This window comes from Bison bison, unplaced genomic scaffold (assembly GCF_000754665.1).
Source record: "Bison bison bison isolate TAMUID 2011002044 unplaced genomic scaffold, Bison_UMD1.0 scf7180017864299, whole genome shotgun sequence".
Lineage (NCBI taxonomy): Eukaryota > Metazoa > Chordata > Mammalia > Artiodactyla > Bovidae > Bison > Bison bison.
Genome location: NW_011494871.1, coordinates 3171336 through 3192296, shown reverse-complemented (window position 1 = coordinate 3192296; position 20961 = coordinate 3171336). Strand labels below are relative to the sequence as shown.

At 46.0% G+C, this 20961-nt stretch overlaps 1 protein-coding gene across 1 annotated transcript in view; it reads right to left on the bottom strand.

The window, feature by feature from the left end:
* The window catches only part of ATP8A2 (ATPase, aminophospholipid transporter, class I, type 8A, member 2), a 452578-nt gene that overhangs the window by 31763 nt on the left and 399854 nt on the right, over nucleotides 1–20961 (bottom strand). The window contains exon 35 of the mRNA XM_010851206.1: nucleotides 13751–13855. Within this exon, the coding sequence (XP_010849508.1) occupies nucleotides 13751–13855 (105 nt within the window). The remainder of the gene's footprint in view (nucleotides 1–13750; nucleotides 13856–20961) is intronic.

Below are 20961 nucleotides of genomic sequence, written 5' to 3'. Positions count from 1 at the left end.
GAGCCTGGTGGGCTGCCATCTATGGGGTCGCACAGAGTTGGACACGACTGAAGTGACTTAGCAGCAGAATGTCCTGTACTGCTCGCTGATGGTTGAGCAGAGTTTTGAGAGAACAAAATGTCACTGAAAACTCTAGAGTTGTTTTTGTTGTTACTTCATTTTTCTTTTGTTGTTCCTATAAATAGTAGAAATATTCTTTGCACAGCAAAGAAGGCCATTGATAAAATGAAAGGACAACCTCCTGAGGGAGAAAATATTTGCAAATGATATGAATGACAAGGGATTCATATATAAAATATATAAACAATATATACAACTCAGTATAAAAAAAAAACCCCACAGAACCCCATTAAAAAATGGACAGAAGACCTGAAAAGACAGTTTTTCCAAAGAGGTATGTAGATGGTCAACAGACATAGGGAAAACTGCTCAATATGGTTACTCATCAGGGAAATGCAAATCAAAACCACAGTGCACTATCACCGCGCGCCTGTTAGAATGGCTGTTACCACAAAGACAACAAACAACAATTGCTGGTGAAGATACAGAGAAAATGGAACCCTTGTGCACTGTTGGTGGGAATGTACGGAATAAACTGGTGCAGCCACTAAGGAAAACAATGTGGAGGTTCTTGAAAAAATTAAAAAAGGACTACCATATGATCCAGCAACTCCACTCCTGGGTATATATCCAAAGAAAATGAAAAGACTGATTCAAAAAGGTAAGTGCACCCCAGTGTTCAAGGATGCATTATTCATAAGAGCTAAGATATGGAAGACAATCTTAGTACCCATCAACAGACGACTGGATTAACACACACACACACACAATGACATGCTACTCAGCTCTAAAAAGAATGAAATTCTGCCATATGAAGCAATGTGCATGGACCCGGGGAATATTATGCTAAGTGAAATGAGTCAGACAGACAAAGACAAATACTGTAAGATATCACTTACATGTAGAATCTAAAACATAATACAAATGAATGTATATTGCAAAACAGAAACAGACACACCGATACAGAAAACAAGCTAGTGGTTACCAGTGGGCAGAGGGGAGAGTGGAGGGGAGAGAAGGGGGTATGAGATTAAGAGACACAAACTACTATATATAAAAGAAATGAGCAACAGGGAATTATAACCGTCATCTATAATAGCTTTAAATGGAGTACAACTTACAACAATACTGAATCACTGTTTTACACCTGAAACTAACATCACAAATTGATTATATTTCAATAAAAAATAGAAATAGATGTTCTTTTGTTATTCTTGTAAATGGCAGAGGTAGATGAGAAATGCTGGCTGAGCATATGTGTGTGTGTATACCTAACAACATCAATCAGTGGTGAGGTATGTGCAAACACTTGCTGCTGACATGAACATGAAAGCAACAAGGAAAATCCAAGTGGATCCCCAGCAGGTGCGTCTCCCGGCCTCCACGCCATGTCTAACTGATGTCATGGGTTGGCCGCGCTCCAGCAGGGCTATAAAAGAACAAAAGTCAGAACCACGAAACCTCTGCTGAGTATGAGCTGCGCCTTCAAGAAAGAAACGAAGGCAGGGAACACAGCCGTGACACAGCTATGAAGTAACCCTGATGGAATGATGTGGTTATGTCCCTTGAGAATACTACACGAAAAGGAAGAAGAAGTCGATCATAAGGATCAAAGGAGGAAGGAGGATGTCTGCTTGGCTGAGAGGCGAATTCCCTCATGATGCTCAAGATGAACCTTTATCTGGAATCAGACGGTGCGCTCTGCTCATAGACATTCCTTACAAAACAGCACAGACACATATTGATTGTTTCTGAGGACGAAAGGGTGTTCTCGTTTCCCAGCACTGAAGACACTCAAGTGAAAACCTCTGAGGGACGGCAGAAATGGTCCTCAGCCGTTGGATCAGGGCAGCACAATCTCCAGATTCAAGAAGCAGGGGCCAGATGGAGCAGACATGCAGGCGCAGCATTTCCCTGGGCTATCAAATGAGCAGCTCCCTTGGATTTTAATTTGGAAAGCCGCTGGGGAATCTCAGAGGCTTCAGGACATACTATTTGTGATGCTGGTCAAAGAACCCAGCACCGCGGCCATCAGGCCCGCACACAGCCCAGCCCAACACCACTGCCATTGAGGGCCTTAGCATCTTTCATCCACTTTGAGAAAGGCTGAATGAAAGATGCTGCCTGGATGGAGCAGGCAGAGGCCTTGGTCTCCAGCCTCGACAGTGCTCCCGCTTTCTACGTATTTGTGAGGATAGTGAAAAGATGCCACCAAGACAAGAAGCCCCAAGTTCACGTGACCAAAGCGCTTCCACTGAGTTCCTGTCCTATGTGCTTTTCAAAAAAGACAAGTGCTTTCTGAGTAAGTAGCACAGAGTCAGGAGGAACAGAGGGTCTGGGTGGTATGTCAAGGCTTTAATAAACAAAGCTATTGTTCTACAGATATCATGAATATCTAACAATTGTGACTATTTTGGATGAATTGGTAAAAAGAAATCTATGATAGAATTTAATTTTAAAAATTTCATTAATAATGAAAAGTTATATTTGTTAGTAAACTAAATAAGTGCATAAAATTTAATCACATGTTTAAGAAAACTGGGTCCTGCAGTCCCCTTGCTGAGACCCATCCCCGGCTCTGGTGACTGAAACCCTGGTCCCCTGAGCTGGTTCTCAATCCCCCAAGAGACCCTGCTGCCTGAAAGAAGACTCTGCCTGCACTGCGGAGGCCCCGGTTCGACCAGACAGCCTCCTTGGCTTTCCCACCAGCCTCTCCGCAGCCAGCAGGGCTCTTTCCTCAGATCTCCGTCTGGTTGGCTGTGTGTATTGATTTTATTCGGGTCTCTGCTAAGTGTCACCTGGGAAGGCTCTGCTGCCACTCCAGCCCCATCAGCCTCACCCCAGCACAGAGCTCTGCCTCATTTTCCTCCTTTTCTCCTGTCCATTTTTCTGTTTATCCTCTGTCACCTGCACTGGAATGTGAACCCCAGCACAGCAGAAATCTGTCTCGCCCTATGCCACACCCTGGTCTGGCTGGTCCTCACTTCAGACTTGTCTCCTAGTAAGCCGATCACTGGTTCTATTTGTTTGGAAGCCAATGTGGTGACTCATTAGCAAGTGTGTGAACTCCCAATTATCCCAGTTATACCACCCATGGTGCCCTGAGTAGATCCTAATTGCATGAGAGAGAATACATGCTGAAGATCCATGTTATCACTGTCTTGTTAGGAAGCAAAGACTTTGCTGAGGTCCCTGAGTAGCTGAAAACCAAGGTACCATGATTAGCAGTCATGCCTGTGTCCTGTGTCCTGTGTCCTGGCCCAGAGAAGGACTTACTCTCTAGAGACACAACTCAGTCCATCACTAAATGCAGTGATTCTCCGACAATGACCATCTCCTAGTTCTTGTGTCTTGGAAATTTATTCTCCAAGTTCTTCTCAACCTCAGGGTCAATGATGTCATATTTACCTGTGACCAAATGGGCAAACAGATGGGGAAAACTGGAAACAGTGACAGACTTTATTTTCTTGGGCTTCAGAATCACTGGGGATGGTGACTGCTGCCATGAAATTAAAAGATACTTGCTCCTTGGTAGAAAAACTATGACAAACCTAGACAGTGTATTAAAAAGCAGAGACATTACTTTACTGACAGACGTCTGTATAGTCAAAGCTATGGTTTTTCCAGTAGTCATGTATGGATGTGAGAGTTGGATCATAAAGAAAGCTGAGTGCCAAAGAATTGATGCTTCTGAATTGTGATGCTGGAGAAGACTCTTGAGAGTCCCTTGGACTGCAAAGAGATCAAATCAGTCAATTCTAAAGTAAATCAACCCTGAATAGTCATTGGAAGGACTGAAGCTGAAGCTTCAATCCTTTGGCCATCTGATGTGAAGAGCCGACTCATTGAAAAAGACCCTGATGCTGGGAAAGATTGAAAGCAAGAAGAGAAGGGGTGAGAGAAGATGAGATGGTTGGATGGCATCTCCAACTCAATGGACATTACTTTTGAGCAAATTCTGGGAAACAGTGAAGGACAGGGAAGCCTGGTGTGTTTCAGGCCATGGGCTCAGAGTTGGACATGACTGGGCAACTGAAAGACAACAACAAATGGGCCTCGACTGGCCTTCCAAGTGCCAGGTACAGATGGGGCCGCCTCATCTGACACAAACAACCATGCCTGGGACCTGGGCGATACGTTCAGAGCAGTGTCAGTGCAGAAGCAGATACGGGACATCAACGAAAAATGTCCAGCGGCCCATCTCAACTTTTTCCCCCCAACAGTTCAGTATGACTGGGGGATTCAATAATCTGCACCACAAAACCCACTGGCTGGGCACCAGAAACTCCACACTTCTTTCTTCGGCCTCCCCAAGAACTGAGGAGTGAAACAGGCGGTAGCATTGGGTCCTTCCTGGACAACATCTCACTGTGGCTCCGTTTCAAAGCAGGTATTCTGGGTCATCTGGTTTCTGGCTAGGATGTTTTGCTCCCATCTCAGCTGGAGGCAGGGGAGACAGGTAGCGGGGAGGTGGGCAAACGGAAAAGCAAACAGCTCACCGATAATCAAAGGAAAGCAATTAGCAGAGATCTTCTAAGGCAGGGAAGAACTAATCCCTGCCTGGAATGTGAAGCGTCACCATTCAAATGATATGACCTGTACAAGTGAAACAGAAGTCTTACGTCCACCCTTGATGGCTTCTCTTGTTGCTCAGATGGCTTAAATATTAATAAAGTCAACTTTCAAAGAAGAGGATTAAAATAGTTCACGTTAGTTTTAAAAGGATGCAATAAGCTGTCAATCCTGGGTCATTTCTGACATTAACTTCATGGGTGAAAAATTTTTGAAAACGGGTCTTGTTGGCAGATAAAATTGACACTGAGCTAACTTAAGTCATAATCCAAAAAAATTAAACATATTTAAGTCATCTGACTAATAGGATGAGGACTGCTCCCAGCAAACCACTGGTCAACACTGCATCTGCATTCACCCATTACCTCGTCTTCCTACATCGCAAGGAAACAGCGCTCCTGCCTGGCCCTCTCCAGGCATCCTGTAAAGACGCCATCATCTTTCATCAAGCTATGGCCAGTGGCTAGATTCTGGGCACATCTCACAACAGCTAGCCTGCCTCTCAAGGTAGATGAGAAGTCTATTTCTCATTTCAAAACAAATGACGAATGGTGTTCAGAAAAGTTGTTCTTAATTATCAAACATCAGGCCATAACAACAACAGGGCCTTTGGGATGGAGCATCATAAAATATTAATAACAGAGCCGATTAATTCTAGTTGACACGGGCGGCTTAGGTGTTCATTAACCACATGCTAGTCAGGTCTCTCACCTCCTTAAGAGTTTATTCCCTCATCCCCTCCTTCCTGGGCCCAGGATGCAAAAGAGTCACTAGAAATCCCCGTCTGGGTCATCCCGTCAGCCCTCCTGTCATTTTCTGGGTCATTTACTCTCCCTGTCCCCCAAATGCACTTCCTCGCCTGCTCTGACATCTCCCTGGTCTCACCTGGGAGTGCTGCTGCCTCTCTTGCTGGTTGTTTTCCTGAGAAGGCTCCCTGGTGTCTAAATTGAAAGACCTGCCGGTGCTCGGCCCTGCCTCAGGCTCTTCCCTAGGTTCTTCCCCACACTCAGGGTCTGTTAGGCACACGCTGGTCCCCTGGAAGGTGATGCTGGCCAGACGCCATCTTTCTCCACAAGGCTGCTCCTCTCTGAGCCCGTGGAAACAGAGCAGTCTTCATCAGCTCCCTGCCCTTCTCTCCTCCTCAGTGGTCAGGTGCTTGGCTTCTGGGTTCCTTTAAGGGAGGGTATGGTTTCTCCGTTTGCTCCATGTTCTTTCTGTGTTTAGAGACCTAAAGCCACCACCCCCTGGCTCCCCAGCTCCTGCAGAGCCCTACTCATGACGTCGCTCATGATGTCAGACCCTGGTCTGCAGCCTCTGATGGGGCTCCCGCTCCAGGACCGGTCTCCCTCCTGGTCTCTGGGGCTCCAAGGCTCTCCAGGAACTCTGAGGAAGGTCAACTCAGAAACTGAAGCACAACTGAAACTGAAGTGACTCTCACTATCTTGGCTTCCTAGAAAGAGCCCTGGACTTGGAAGACAGGGTCCAGCCCCTGCTAAGTTGGATGACGGGGGCGTGAGTCCACCTCCTGGAGGCCAAGCTCCCCACTCTGTACAGAAGGAAAGTGTCAATTGCTGCCTGCAGCGATGATCGTGACGAGGAAAATCAAATGGGGCATCACATCTTCAAGCCCATGGCATTAATAACAAGTAAGGGGATGCTTCTTGAAATTCAAAGAGACTTAAAAAACAGAGTAAGCACATGTTATGTGTGGACCTTGCCTAGATCCTAAAACACTAAAAAGACAGGGCTGAGATGACCCAGAAAATCTGTTTATGGACTGAGTATCAATTGATACTGAAAAATGATTGTTAATTATTAGAGGTGATAAGAGGCAGTGGAGTTACAGTGTTTCTATGTCACAACACAAACAAGGATAAGATGTATTCATCATCAGTTCAGTTCAGTTGCTCAGTCGTGTCTAACTCTTTGCAACCCATGGACTACATACAGTCCACCAGGCTGCTCTATCCAAGGGGATTCTCCACATTGCGGGTGGATTCTTTACTGTCTAAGCCACCAGGGAAGCCCATAATGTAGGATATTTAGAGCCAATGCTGACATACACCAGGGTGAAATGCTGTCATGTCTAGGATTTGCAAAGGAAAAACAGTGGGGAGTTCCCTGGCACTCCAGTGGTTAGGACTCGGTGCTTTCACTGCTGAATGCCTGGGTTCAATCCCTAGTCAGGGAACTAAGATCACCCTGCAAGCTGCAAGGCATGGCTGAAAACAAGAAAGAAAATATTTATAACAATAGGCGTATCTGATTGAAGGCAGAAGAGAAGGGGTGATAGGAGGTGGTTGGATGACATCACCAATTCAATCGACATGAACTTGAGCAAACTCCGAGAGATGGTGAGGGACAGGGAAGCCTGGCGTGCTGCAGTCCATGGGGTCGCACGGAGTCAGACATGACTTGGTGACTGAAGAACAACAAAAGAGACTAGATGAAGCAACTGTGGCAAAATCTCGGTAAGTGTTGAACCCGGGCAGTGAGTACATAGCAATTCCTTGTACTAGTCTCTCTATTCTTGCATTTGTTGAGTATTTGAATAATTTAGAAAACTGTAGAAATGAATATACTCAGGGAACCCCAGGCATATGTCAGGATAGTGAGAAGACTCAGGAACGAGGGAGCAAGGTCAGTGTGTCCAGGGGAGGAAGCATTTTGTCCTCAGGGCTGGGTCCGTGCAGGACGAGGATCTGACTCCTATGTCTCTTCAAGCCCTCTGGGAAAACCAAAGATCCAGTGGAACTGAACTGTGGTTCTGCTTCTGAGTTACAGACACAGGGGTATTAACACTTTCTGAACATCTACATGTGCTATGGATTTAACATATATTATTTCATTTAGATCTCAAGTCAAATTGATGATAAGCAAACTAAAGTTCAGAGACATTTGTAACTCAGCCAAGGTCACACAGCTCTGTGAGCAGCCGGGCTTGGAGCCCAATTCAGGTCTGTCTGTCTCCACAACCTGTGTTTCCTCCCCGGCTTCATGACACATCGATGGAAAAAATGCAGCTGGAAGTGAAATAAATCTTAACCAGGTGTCGGAGGCAGAAGTTTGCCACCTGGCCTGGAGAGCTTCGTTGAAATGATGGCATAATTTCCTAACCTTTTAGCTAATAAAACAACTAATAGATATTTTAGGGGGGGAATTGTGGGGAGGGGGTGGAGAGGGAAACAAAATGAATGTGTTGTCTGCAGCCAATACTTGGAGAAAGAAAGTATTTTTCCTGAAACGATATAAAACCCATATTGGAGAATAATATACAGTCAAGCTGGTTGTTTCCTATTTTTGGCCTTGTTTCTACTCATCTTTAACTCAGCAGTTGTACCCAATTTGCCTTGGAGGAATGATGAAACCAAATAGCTTTTTAAACATTATTTTAAAGATCAAAGGATTTCCGTTGGAAGATCAAAGCATAATGGATAATTTTTTGGCAAGAGCACACACTCAAAATGTATTGGGCAGTTTTTGTGTTTTGTTTTTAACGTAACTGGTTTCAAAAGAGCCTGGGAGAGTGTGGCCTGGGGTGGAGTGGATGAGCTTTTTTGTCTGAAAACCCTGCTGACGGTGCTCTGTGACAACCTGGAGGGATGAGGTGGGGACAGAAGTGGGAGGGGGAGTTCAGAACGTGGATTGTGGGTGGGGAGGGCGGTGTCAGAAACCCATGTATACCTATGACCGATTCATGTTGCTGTATGCCAAAGCCATCACTATATTGTAAAGTAATTATCCTCCAATTAAAAAAAAAGAATAAAACAATCCGTGATGATGTGTTTCAGGCTCTGTCCTCTGGCTCTAGGCAGATGACACTCCATGAGGAGGCCCAGATGGCCAACAAGGACCGTGTTCTGGCTATGTGGAGCAGCCTTGATGCGATGAAAGCTGAGTGACATGGGCTGTGGCCCAGACAGAGGTGCAGAGAGGAATTCCCGAGAGGCAGACATGCGTCTAGATTTCCCGAGTGCTGGCTCAGGCAGGGCGGGGACAGAAGCCTGAGCATCAGTGCTCGCAAAGGACAGAAAACCACGTGGAGGATGAGGTGATGACTCAGGGCCCAAGGAGACCAGCCGCATGGCTTCCTCTACCCAGGCCTCAGCGAACTTGGGGAAAGCACATAAACAAAAGAGAATTCCACCACCTGGCTGGCCCAAGGCAGGGGCAGCCACCTGAACCCTTGACCTTGAACCTGGAGAAGACCAGCACAGGGTCCACCCCACCGGCCTCCCGCCAACTCTGACGAGCAGAAAGAAGGTCTGGGACAAGACTGGGGCCTCCTTGTGGTTCCTTCAGACTTAAGGCACAGCTGAGAAACTAGGCATTTGGATCAAACACACCCGGCCTTTCTTCTCGCTTTGATGAAACACCTAAAACACCAGGACACGCCCTGCCACACACCAAGGAAGAAAAACAATGTAAAGGGGAAAAAAACAATAGCTTGTCCCCTTACATGATATTTTAGGCATTTGTCTGAACTGTATTTGTAAAGGAAGTGGCCACTGGTAGATTTTCGTCCATCAGGAAAAAAAATGCATGAGTTACACATTAGGAATACAGAGGGAGGGATAAACAGCAAGGTCCTACTGTACAGCATAGGGAGCTACAGTCAACATCATGAGAGAAACCATAATGGAAACCAGTATGAATAAGAATGTATAAATGCATAACTGAGTCACTTTGCTATAAGCAGAAATTAACACAACATTGCAAGTCAACTCTAGTTCAATTTTTTAAAAAAAGAATAAAGAGGGAAAGATATTACCAAAACATTGAAACAAGGAATTCTTCCAACTTAGCTCATTTTTAAGACCATGTAGAGTTAACGGTGTGCATGACAGACTGTTCCACAGGCAGAACGGTAGGGTTATCTTCTGGTGAAGAACACTGGGAAGATGGGTTGGCAACAGGTGTTCTGAACAACCAAATATCCATAAGTTCTTAGCATCTCTACGGTACACAAACTACCTGGCGAGAAAAATGCTCCACCCAGAAAAAACAAATTGAAAATCAAGAAAAATCATTTTGCTCATCCCCTTGGCATTTCTTACTTCACTATACTTTCCAGACACCTAGTTCTCTTTCTCAGTTTCTTTTCTCTAAGTCATGAGAACAGGCTGATTTATGTCCAAATCACACAGGTTAATTTTGGAAGCTGATTCCACTCATGAGAGAAGGCAGAAACCGGTTCATGAAACTTAAAGGTTTACCAAAATCATGTAAAAGTCTGGGGGCTTAGATAAGATCAATAAAATGTTTAGGTATTTTCACTGTATGAATTAGGGGCACAGAGGCGTACTTGAAATCTCCAGGTACCATTTCAAAATGCTCATTTGGCACAAAAGGGGTTTTGGAATTGATGCATAAAGATTTTGGTTCTGTTTCTTCTGAGCACGTTCCTGAGAAAAACGGCTAGACTTGGCTGTTCGTTAGACTTTGCTGGTGACTTGGACCTGCTTTAAGGACTTGGCAGGCTGTGCTCAAGGGGCCCTCTTTCAGGCATCAGAGCTAAGCTGAGGGACAGTGGCGGGCAGGGCGGCCACAAAGCCAGGGCACCTGGGTGGTGGGGCGGCAGGGAGGACCAGAGCCCCCATCTGTACTTCTATATGAGCTGTCCTCTGAAGCCACCAGATGAAAGGGCCCTGTCACTAGAGGTCGAGCGACAGCCTGCACCCTCTGTGGCCACTTTCAACAGGAGTGATCGCCCTGGCACCAGCTGCGTGGATGCTGCGGGTTCACCTTCCTCCCCTCGCTGGTTTTCTGCATTTCCACTCGGTCAACAAATACTTATGGGGTCTTCCCTGGTGGCTCAGTGGTTAAAAATCCACTTGCCAATGCCGGTTTGATCTCTGGTCTGGAAAGATCCCACATGCCGTGGAGCAGCTAAGCCTGTGCACCACAGCTACTAAGCCTGCACTCAAGAGCCCGTGTTCTGCAAGAGAAGCCGCTGCGATGAGAAACGTGCACACCGCAAAGAAGAGTAGCCCTCGTTGGCTGCAACTAGAGAAACCCGAGTAGCAACAAAGTCCCAGCGCAGCCAAAAATAAATAAATTAATTCAATTAAAAGAAAACAAATATTTACAGAGCTTCCCTATGTGCCAGACTGACAGCTGGAAAGAGAGGCGTGGATGAACTCAAACATCACACGGGGCGGGGAAGCAGACAAAATACTCAGGGTCTCTCAAAGAGGGAGTCGGTTTGTGACTCTTCAGAGGGAGGGACAGGGCGGCCCCCACCCCGACCAGGGCCGCCCCTCCCCCAGCAGCTCCGCGGCAGCAGGGAATCCAAGCAGGAGTGAAAGGAGCCAGGCAGGTGGTAGACGAACAACTGGGAGAGCAGAGTTCTCTCTCTGGAGCAGCTGCTGTCCAGGCTGCCCATGGACCACCCAGGAAACCTGGGAGCCACTGCGGGGAGGAGTCAGATGGAGTGAGGGCTGCTGGGGGTGGTGGGAGGCCCGGGGTCCCTGTAGTAACCTCTCCAGGAGCCCCAACGTGAGGCCAGATCTGTGACAGCGAAAAAGGAAGCTGTGACCCCACGTTTCCTCCTGCACACCCACATTCACACCCTCCCTCCACCCTCCGAATCAACTGTCCCAGCGAGAGTTTACAGTGTGCTCAGAGAAGAGATTCCAAAATGCAGGAGGCAGAGACCACATTTAAACTCCAGTTATCTCCTGATCCACCCGAACATATGAAAGTGAACTTTGAACAGGATAAGTGCTTTTAGAAATTACATTCTCTTTGAATCTGAAAAAGTGTGTATATGTGTGTATAACTGAATTACTTTTCTATACACCTGAAACTAATGCACACTGTAAATCAACTATACTTCCATAAAAAATAAGTATTTTTTAATTTACTTTTTTTTTTTTTAATCAACCACAAGCTGAGAGTCCATGACACCCTTCAATATCATGACCTTCCTGCCAAACCAAGACTCAGGTTTGATCCCTGGGTCAGGAAGATCCCCTGGAGAAGGAAATGGCAACCCACTCCAGTATCCTTGTCTGGAGAATCCCATGGACAGAGGAGCCTGGTGGGCTACAGTCCATGGGGTCCCAAAGAGTGGGACACGACTCAGCAACTGAGCACAGCACTGGTCAATGAGCTGTCACCCATCATAAATTCAGTTTCATAAATTCTAACACCTCCCACCCACCATGAGTCTCCATCTCTAACAGATGAAGACAGTCTCCTTACAGAAAATCTCTCGCCCAAGACTGCAGGGCTCACCATGGCTGAGCCAGGATTCAGACACAGGCTCAGAGCTCTGTGATCCTCCCTGCACACGTTGGACTCGAGCCTCCGCCACACAGGCTCTCATCCTTTCTGTGAACCACCATCTCCCCACCCTCACAGCTCTGTCTTCCATCCTGTCTCCAGTGGGCAGCCTTTCTCGACTTTCAAGCCAGAGGCCGCCTGGGATTGCCACCTCTTCCGGACATCCCCTGTGCCGCTAACCCCCCATCCAGGCCTGTTTTGAGGACCCCCACGGGCCGGAGATCCCACCCAGGTCAGCTCAGACTTGGTGAAGGGCTGTCTCACACTGCCTTCCTTGCAATGTTTTCCTGTCCAATGTTTGAGAAGAGTTTTAGAATTTTGCTTGGAAATTCTCATTGTCCTCAGAAATGACTCATGATCTCTTAGAAATCACTATGTATATATGGGAGAATTCTTGAGATACAGAAGAGCTTGTAAAATTTTTTGCAAATAGGATAAAACAGTGTGCTTATTTCGCTTTAAGACTGACATTCATGTATTAATTTCAATTTGCAGAGGCATCTCCCTACTTTTAGAAGATATGAACACGTTGTTTTTGGAGATTAAAGAATTTTGTGGGCCCTTGACAACCTAGACACAAGCCCTGTGTCTGCTGTCCAACGGGCAGAAGAGGCCTGCTCACCCTTAGCTGTGTGGCCTGTGTATCAGTTATACACAGACCACCATAAAGCCCAGTCCTGCCCCCACCAGTCACGACTTCAAGCTTCAGACAGAGATTTTTGTCCAGCTGACTGATAAAGTCTTACAATGACTAGCACAACTGCCATAAAATGAATGCTAATGGACTCAGGAAAAATGTTATAAATACACAAAAAAATCACAACTTCAACCACAGAGCCTTCAATCCTATACGCTTCAGCCCCTTTCCTACAATATCTAGCCATTTGAGATAATATTACTGATACTTCTCAAAATATTTGCATTCTCTTTCCTAAAAGCAACACAAAACAAAAATGCTTTGATTTCATTGCTTTAAAAGATGGTACAAGAAGACAGAACCTAAATAAAACAGAACATAAATATCAGAGGGTCTCTGGAAGTACTCCACCTCTAGATTTTTGTTTCTTGAGTAGCTAGTTCTAGGGTCCCTTCCAAGAATGTAGAGGGGAGCCGTGCTCATAATCTCCTGGACCTCCGTGTCCCTAAGGTGGCCAAGGCCTCCTATTACCTGCATATTGTCCTTGGGCTCAGGTCAGTTTCCTTCAGTAAACTTTAACCAGATGCAGTCTGATAACATTTTAACATACACGATTAAATCAAACCTACTCACTTGCCCAGCAGTTAGGGGAGGAGTGGGGGCCACTGAGGCTCTGTAAGAAATAAGGGGGGTGGGGGAGGGGCAGCCCCTGCTTTGCTGGATCAACCAGTAGGTCATGTAATGCTGTCTGAACACCAGGAGCAAAAAATAATTTATCAAAAACAAAACAAACCATGGGTATACTTGGAATGAACAGAATCTACATGAACAAAATGCATTCTTCGATGAGCAGAACTTCAGGGCAGATACCCTTTAGCACATGACTGGGGCTGAGAGCAAATGGCCTGGCTTTTAAACATGCTTTGCTAACACTGCTGATACAGCACTTCTCCACCTGAAGACCACAATGCTATTTCTATTTTCTGCATGTCCAGACCCCATATAAGCCTCTGTTTCACCTGGGGGCAGGCCCAGGGACCTGAAAGTCAGATTTCATGTTGCCCCGAGAGGGCATGGTTTCTGTTTCACCCATCATGTGCTCACATTGAAAACCGAGAAGAGGAAAGGAAATCCCAGAAGGGAGGTAGGGAAAAGGAGAGGGGGTCCTGGGGACCCTGGCCTGGTGCTGCCCACCTCTTTCCGTTACTGTCCCGGAGCATTGCTCTGCCCATCACTCTGGACTTCATCTCCAGCTCCTGCACTTCCTCCAGAAGCGTTTTCTTGCAGGTGTGCTTGGCCCTGTGTCCAAGGAAAAGACAAGAAGGACATGACATGTGAACTCAGCTGTGACAACAGGCTGCTCCCCCATGGGCCCTCTCTGATGTCCTCTGACCCAGGCTGGGGCTTGGAGACACTGTGGAACATATGCCAGCCCTGTGCATGGCGAAGACTCCACCTCTGCAACCTGGGAAGCACCCCAAGTCCTGCAGAATGGGTCCAGGCCATGGGTGTCAGCAAATGATCCCCTAAGAGCATTGCTTGTGGCTGCAGAGCTGGCTGATGCCCTCCAAGTCCAGATAGAAGCCCAGGGTTCCTGCAGGGTCACAGGTCTACCTTGAAAGCTGTCTACTTCAGGACCTAAAGACCCAAAAGATGCTCTAATCCTCACCCAAGTGGACATATGTGGGTTCTTTGGACTGTGCCCAACTGTAAGGTCAAGAGCCCAAGGGAAACAGTCTTCTCTCTCCTTTTAGGGTGAAAAAAGTCACAGCAAGATGGAGTTATGATGCCAGGGGTCACTGTCATCATGCCAAACCCTTGATCTGAAATTCGGGTCAACACAAATATCTGGGCACAGATTTCCTTTCTTCTCTTGCAGACTTCAGCAGCGTAAAATAACAAACACAGTAGCAAAACAGGCTGGCCTTTCCAGCCTGTAAACCTCAAACGCTTTCCCTGACCTGCGGAAAGAGTTCCCTGCACCTTCTCCTAATTAAACTAAGAAACACCTCACAATGTTTCAATAAGTGGCTGATCGCAAAGGTCTTCCTAAAATTGAGATTAAACAGAGAATGGCTGGTTGGAAGCCATACAGGCGAAGAAAGGGCATTGACCGAGATACAGTTTAGAAATGAGAAAAGACAGCCTGTAAAAAAGCAGAAGACTCTAGCAGAGCAGCACAGGGCAGTATTCTTCTGAAAATCTTTTTCTAGTTTTTCTGCAGAAGTGCATGTGGGGTGCCCATCAAGCACCCAGACTCGGAGACAGAATCAGAACCAAACTGAGTGTGTCTGCAAGGACACAGCACCATGCAATGGAACCTTCTGGAGACCTGAGCTGCTCCACGGAACCACGTGCTCCCGTCCACCTTCCGCCTTCAAGGAGTCTGGGAGGACAGTGCCCGGTTGTCTGCTGACACCCCAAGTTCATTTCCGGTGGAGAGTCAGAGTGGAGGCTCTGTGTAAGTGTAGGTCATTCATCTCCCCACAGGAAACAAGAAGTGAACCACACAGTTTTCACACCTAATTCCTTAACCACACCAAGCAGTGTCCTGAGACTCAGGGGCGATTAAAACACTGCAATTCAAAGCGGAGACAGGGGAATTTTCATTTAAACAAGAAATGAGAAAATGTTTAACTTTCTGCTGGAAAGAAGACAAAGAGAACATGACACTGTTCACTATGAATGAATATGCCAGGCCCAAAGTCTACCTTTGATCTCAACTGGGCTTCTGGGCTGTACTGATAAGAGCCATCTGGGTAAACAGCCAGCCCCACTCCACTCAGATTCACCCCAGATACACGGGTCCTGTGGAGTGTGTCTGGCTTGTCCTTACTGTTTCAGGAATGTCTTCACTCCAACATCCTCCCTTCCCTCTTCCTCTCTCGCCCACAGAGCAAGCAGCACTCATCAACCTCTAGACCAGCCCCCAGTGTTATCCTCTGGGCTGGGGTAGGGGAAGGGAGACACGAAGTAGGCTTGAAACAGGAAGGCTGGACCACAGGGCGCAGAGCACCAGAACCCTACAGCTTGGGCCGAGAGAAAAGAGACTTTGACCCATGGGACTGAAGCCGCCAGTTTTCACTCATTCATAAAACTGCTCCAGAAGGAAATAAGCATGTTGATTCTACTTGGCCTTGTTCACGTCCCCAGTAGATGAAAATATGTTCATACCCGAGAGTTCTTCAGCAATTTTATATTTCCACAAGGCTGGTTCCTGGGAGTCAGTCTAGGAACTTAACCAGTATGAGAACATGGCTAGTCTTTCTGCCTGGAGTACTGCAGTAGACTTGATGCTGGCAATTTAAAACCATGTTTTGGGGGACTGTCCTCGTGGTCCAGTGGCAGACTCTTGAGCTCCCAATGCAGGGGGCCTGGGTTCAATTCCTGGTCAGGGAACTAGATCCTGAATTTGTGGTTGCTGTTTAGTCCCTAAGTTGTGTCTGACTCTTTGCAACCCCATGGACTGCAGCCCACCAGGCTCCTCTGTCCATGGAATTCTCCAGGCAAGAATACTGGAGTGGGTTGCCATTCCCTTCGCCAGGGCATCTCCCGAATCAGGGGTCAAACCTGAGTCTCCTGCATTGGCAGGCGGATTCTTTACCACCAGAGAAGCCACCAGGGAAGCCCAGATCCTGCCTGCTGCAACTAAAAATTCCCCATGCCACAACAAAGATTGAAGATACCACGTGCCGCAACTAAGACCAGGTGCAGTCAAATAAATAAATAAAAATAGCTAAAAATATTTTTCTTCAAGAATCTTTACCCAATAAGGCCTTACTTAGAGAAATGATTCTAAGATCTCCCCTGCCAAAGTCTACATTCGTCATTGACTAAAATCTAATACTCCTAAATTTCAAAAAGCCAGACACTAAGTATTAACCACTAGCAAGGAAATCAGATCTCACCAAGAGCTGGGGTTGGGTTTGTTCTGAATCACAGCTTGGGCAGAGTGAACCCAAATACCTGTGGATGGCTGTTTCCCAGGGCTCCTCCCCCAACCCCAGGTCCAGAGGCCACTGAGCACTGAAGAGCAGGTGGGCGTGCTTAGACCCTCTAAGAGTGTGTGGTAGTCCACAATGAACCTTCAGATAGAGTGAAAGGTATTCTCCAGGTTATCAGAGATTTTTGAAATAAGTAAGTTGGCCTAAAACCCTGAACTTTTCTTCTTCTTATTTCTGAAATTTTTTTTTTTTCCTGGACTCCTTTTCTTTTTTTTCCTTATGGAAGGAGAACAAGTCAGAAGGAAACATTAGATTCTAAATGTGGATGAAAATGTAAATATAATGTGCCTCAAAAGAAATTAGTCTGGTTGGAAGGTTTTTTTGTTGTTTTAAAATCAAGGCCCTGTTGTACACAGAAATTTCTTATTACTTTTTATTTCCACTTAACTGCCTATCTGGGATTATAATAAGGAAATGAAGTCATTCTGGACTTCCTGAATGTACTGCGTGCTGACTGGTAAGGTACAGGAGATACAGTTAGATAAAAAGAGATGGGTCCCTGAGTCCTGTGGCCTTGGGCTTTATATTATTTTTATAAAGCAACATAAGTGAATTGTTGCTTTATGAGCATAAGTACATGGCAGCTTACCTAAGAATGCAGTCATGGGTAAACATTTTTGGAAGCACGTGAGCTAAAGGATATTAAAGTAGTTCTGGACAATTTAAACTGCATGCATCTAATAAAAATATTCATTAGCCAGGTAGCATCTATCATCAATTATTTTAATAAAAGATGTGTTAGTTTAGTCCCTCATGAAAATTCTGGTTAACAGGGTAACAGAAGAAGTTTTTTGCAATGTCCAAATCTGCCTTAACATAGTTCAATAATGGATTTTCATTCAGAAATTTGATAGACTTCACTGAAAAAAAATCACCAAATTGCCTCATGCTGTTTTTTCTTCCTTATGCTTAACAGTGCATGTCCTGAAATGGGAGAGAGACTGGGCAAAGAAAGAGGGAAAATGCAGGAAGACAGAGCAACCTGCGTGCACAGAAATGCACAATTAAGTCCCCTACATACGAACCTTCAAGTTGCGAACTTTCAAAGATGAGAATGTGTATCTGGTTCCAGCAAGGAGCCAGCACCTGCTCCATCCACGTCAGGTGTGAGGGCCACTGCAGCTGGTCCTCCGTCTCCTGCTGCTGACGATCCTCCTCCCACCTCCTCTCCCTCCGCCGGTCAATAAGTCTTCTTGTCTGTTCACTCGATGCCAGCCCCTGTGTGCCTGCTATTGTACTACTAGGTACTGTACTGTAAGATTAAAAATCTTTTATTTTTTATTTTTTTTATGTATTACTTGTGTTAAAAGAACTATAGATCACTACAGTACCATATAGCTGGTTATGTTATTTATAGTTGGGTACCTAGGCTAACTTTGTTGGACGTATGAACAAATTGGATTTAGCAAACACGCTCTTGGAATGGAACTCATTTGTATGTAAGGGACTCACTGTATGTTAAAAGGCAGGACTGCTTTGAGCTGGAATTTAAAAGTGTTTTCAAAATAGAGTTAACCACCAAATCTCAAAATCAAACTAAAATGTCTTAAGACTGGCCCAAGGCAAGAAGAAAGAATCACAGCAAATTTACAGAGGTTCCAGACACTGCCTCAAGCTGATTCATCAGAGCCAGCCCTCCAGCTGCCCCCTGACTCCCTGTGATGTCACTCAAGCTCTCTTCTCCAGAGTCCAGGGTGCAGCCTGGCACATCACGTGACAAGAAACATTCTACAATCTGAACCAAATGACAGGCAATTTTCAGCACAATTGGGATTAATATTTTTGTTCAGTGTGTAGGAAGGAAAAACAGGACAGCTTCGTAAAGCTGAAGAAAGAGAAATGACAGGTAAGTATCATGGCCTCATTAGAGGTAAGCAACTCATAATACAGTTTCCCTGGGAGAAGCCTCTGAATTTACTTGAAGTGAAGTGAAGTGAAAGTCACTCAGTCGTGTCTGACTCTTTGTGACCCCAAGGACTGTATAGTCCATGGAATTCTCCAGGCCAGAATACTGGAGTGGGTAGCCTTTCCCTTCTCCAGGGGATCTTCTCAACCCAGGGATCGAACCCAGACCTCCCACACTGCAGGCGGATTCTTTACCAGCTAAGATATCAGGGAAGGCCCTGAATTTACTTGACTCAACAATAAATATTTCAGGCTGGGAGTGTAATAGGAGATAAAAGATGGACTCCTTGATCAGAAGCAAAATGTCCAAAGAAACTTGCCAAATTCTTGCTTTTGAGGAGAGGGATAAGTATAGTTTATACATTAACTATGTATTATTGGTTATATATTTTAGGCAAACACTCTGGACCAGAGGCTATCCATGCCATACAATCCAAATTAAATGAGACAAAAATGCATTTCAGGAGATGGGTCTGGAATTCAGAGGGGCCTTTCCTGCTCCTACCTGGCTGGCAACCCCCTTGGAAAGAAGTGACTTCCCTTTACAAATGGTGGAGCTAGAAGCAGTGTCCTTGTTAAAATGTAAATAGCACTAATCTGACAGTGCCAGGAACCACCCCCCGGCCCCCCACAAAAAAAAAAATCCATTTGGAGAGGATAGATAATTTGCTTCACGCAGACTGGGAACTCTCCCTTCAAATGTATTAGAAATGATTCAGAAAACAGAGGCAGCAGCAGAGATATTACAATCTGCAAATACTCTTTTTTGAAATGGTAGAAAGATACTCCTGCCAGCATCTCACTTAGCAAATATATCAGTCTCAGCAAAAATGTATGGCCGAAACCAACACAATATTGTAAAGCAATTATCCTTCAATTAAAAATAAAGAGGAGCTAAGATGGCAGAGGAGTAGGACAGGGAGAACACTTTCCCCCCCACAAATTCATCAAAAGAACATTTAAACGCCGAGTAAATTCCACAAAACAACTTCTGAATGCCGGCAGAGAACATCAGGCACCCAGAAAAGCAACCCAAGTCTTCGAAAGGAGGTAGGAAAAAATATAAAAGACAAAAAAAGAGACAAAAGAGGGAGGGACGGAGTTCCATCCCGGGAAGGGAGTCTTAAAAAGAGAGAAGTTTCCAAACACCAGGAAACCTTCTCACTGCCGAATCTGTGCCGAGCCTTGGAAGCACAGAGGGCAACATAACAGGGAGGAAAAATAAATAAACAATTAAAACCTGCAGATTGCGAGCCCTACAGTAACTCGCCCAGTGGAGAAGCAGCGCAGATGCCTGCACACGCCACAGCGGGGTCTGGGCAGGGATGCGTGGCGTGGGCTACATCGCTTAGAGTAAGGATCTGGACTGAATACCCCGAGCACTATCTGAGCGAAATAACTTGGGCTAGCAAACCAGACTGTGGGATATCTACCACGCGAAAAGCCAGCCCTAACCTAAGACACCGCCAGGCCCGCACACAGAACAAAGGACTGAACAGAGATAGCTGGCTGCAGACCATCCCCCTCCAGTGACAGGCAGCCAGAGCTGGAAGGGGGCAATCGCAGTCCCAGAGAGACATTATCTATAAAACTGTAAGCAGGCTTCTTTGCTAACTAAGACTTCCTGGGGCTCTGGACGGTCAACATCTGCCTGAGAAGGTGCTCCGGTTGTATACCCAGATAACCGAGCGGTGGGGAGGCGATAAGTCACAGCAATCGCACTCGCCAAACACCTCATCACCTGAGCTGCTCGGACCTGGGAAGGGCACAAAATGCAGGCCCAACTGAGTCTGCACCTCTGAGGACTACCCGAGTGCCTGAACCTGAGCGGCTTGGACCTGGGAGGTGCAAGCAGCCCAGGAATGGCCACGGATGGTTCCCGGTGGAACAACCTAGAGCCTGAGCAGTGTGGGCAGGGAGGCTACACGCACTGTGAGCGGGGGCAGACCCAGTGTGGCTGAGGCACTGCGAGCACACGCAAGTGTTATTTGTTTGCAGTGTCCCTCCCTCCCCACAGCGCGACTGAACAAATGAGCCTAAAAAAAAAAAAAAATGTGTCCACCACCGTCCCCTTTGTGTCAGGGTGGAAACCAGACACTCAAGAGACCAGCAAACAGAAGAAGCTATAACAGAGGGAACCACCTTGGAAGCTACAGGCAATAGATTAAAACCCTGTGGTTAGTACAGACTACATAGGAAGGGGCCTATAGATCTTGAGAAATATAAGTTGGACCAAGGAACTAGCCGAAAATGAACCGACCCTACAATACTCACAACAAAACCGGAGAAAGTCCTAGGTATATTTTTACTATTTTTATGATCATTCTTTCTTTCTTTTTTTTTTAATTAAAAAAAAAATTTTAAGTCCTCTATTATTCCTTTAATTTTCACTTTTTTTTTTTTTCAATGTCATTCTCCCAAATCTTCCCACCCTCTCCCTCTCCCACAGAGTCCATAAGACTGTTCTACACCTCAGTGTCTCTTTTGCTGTCTCGT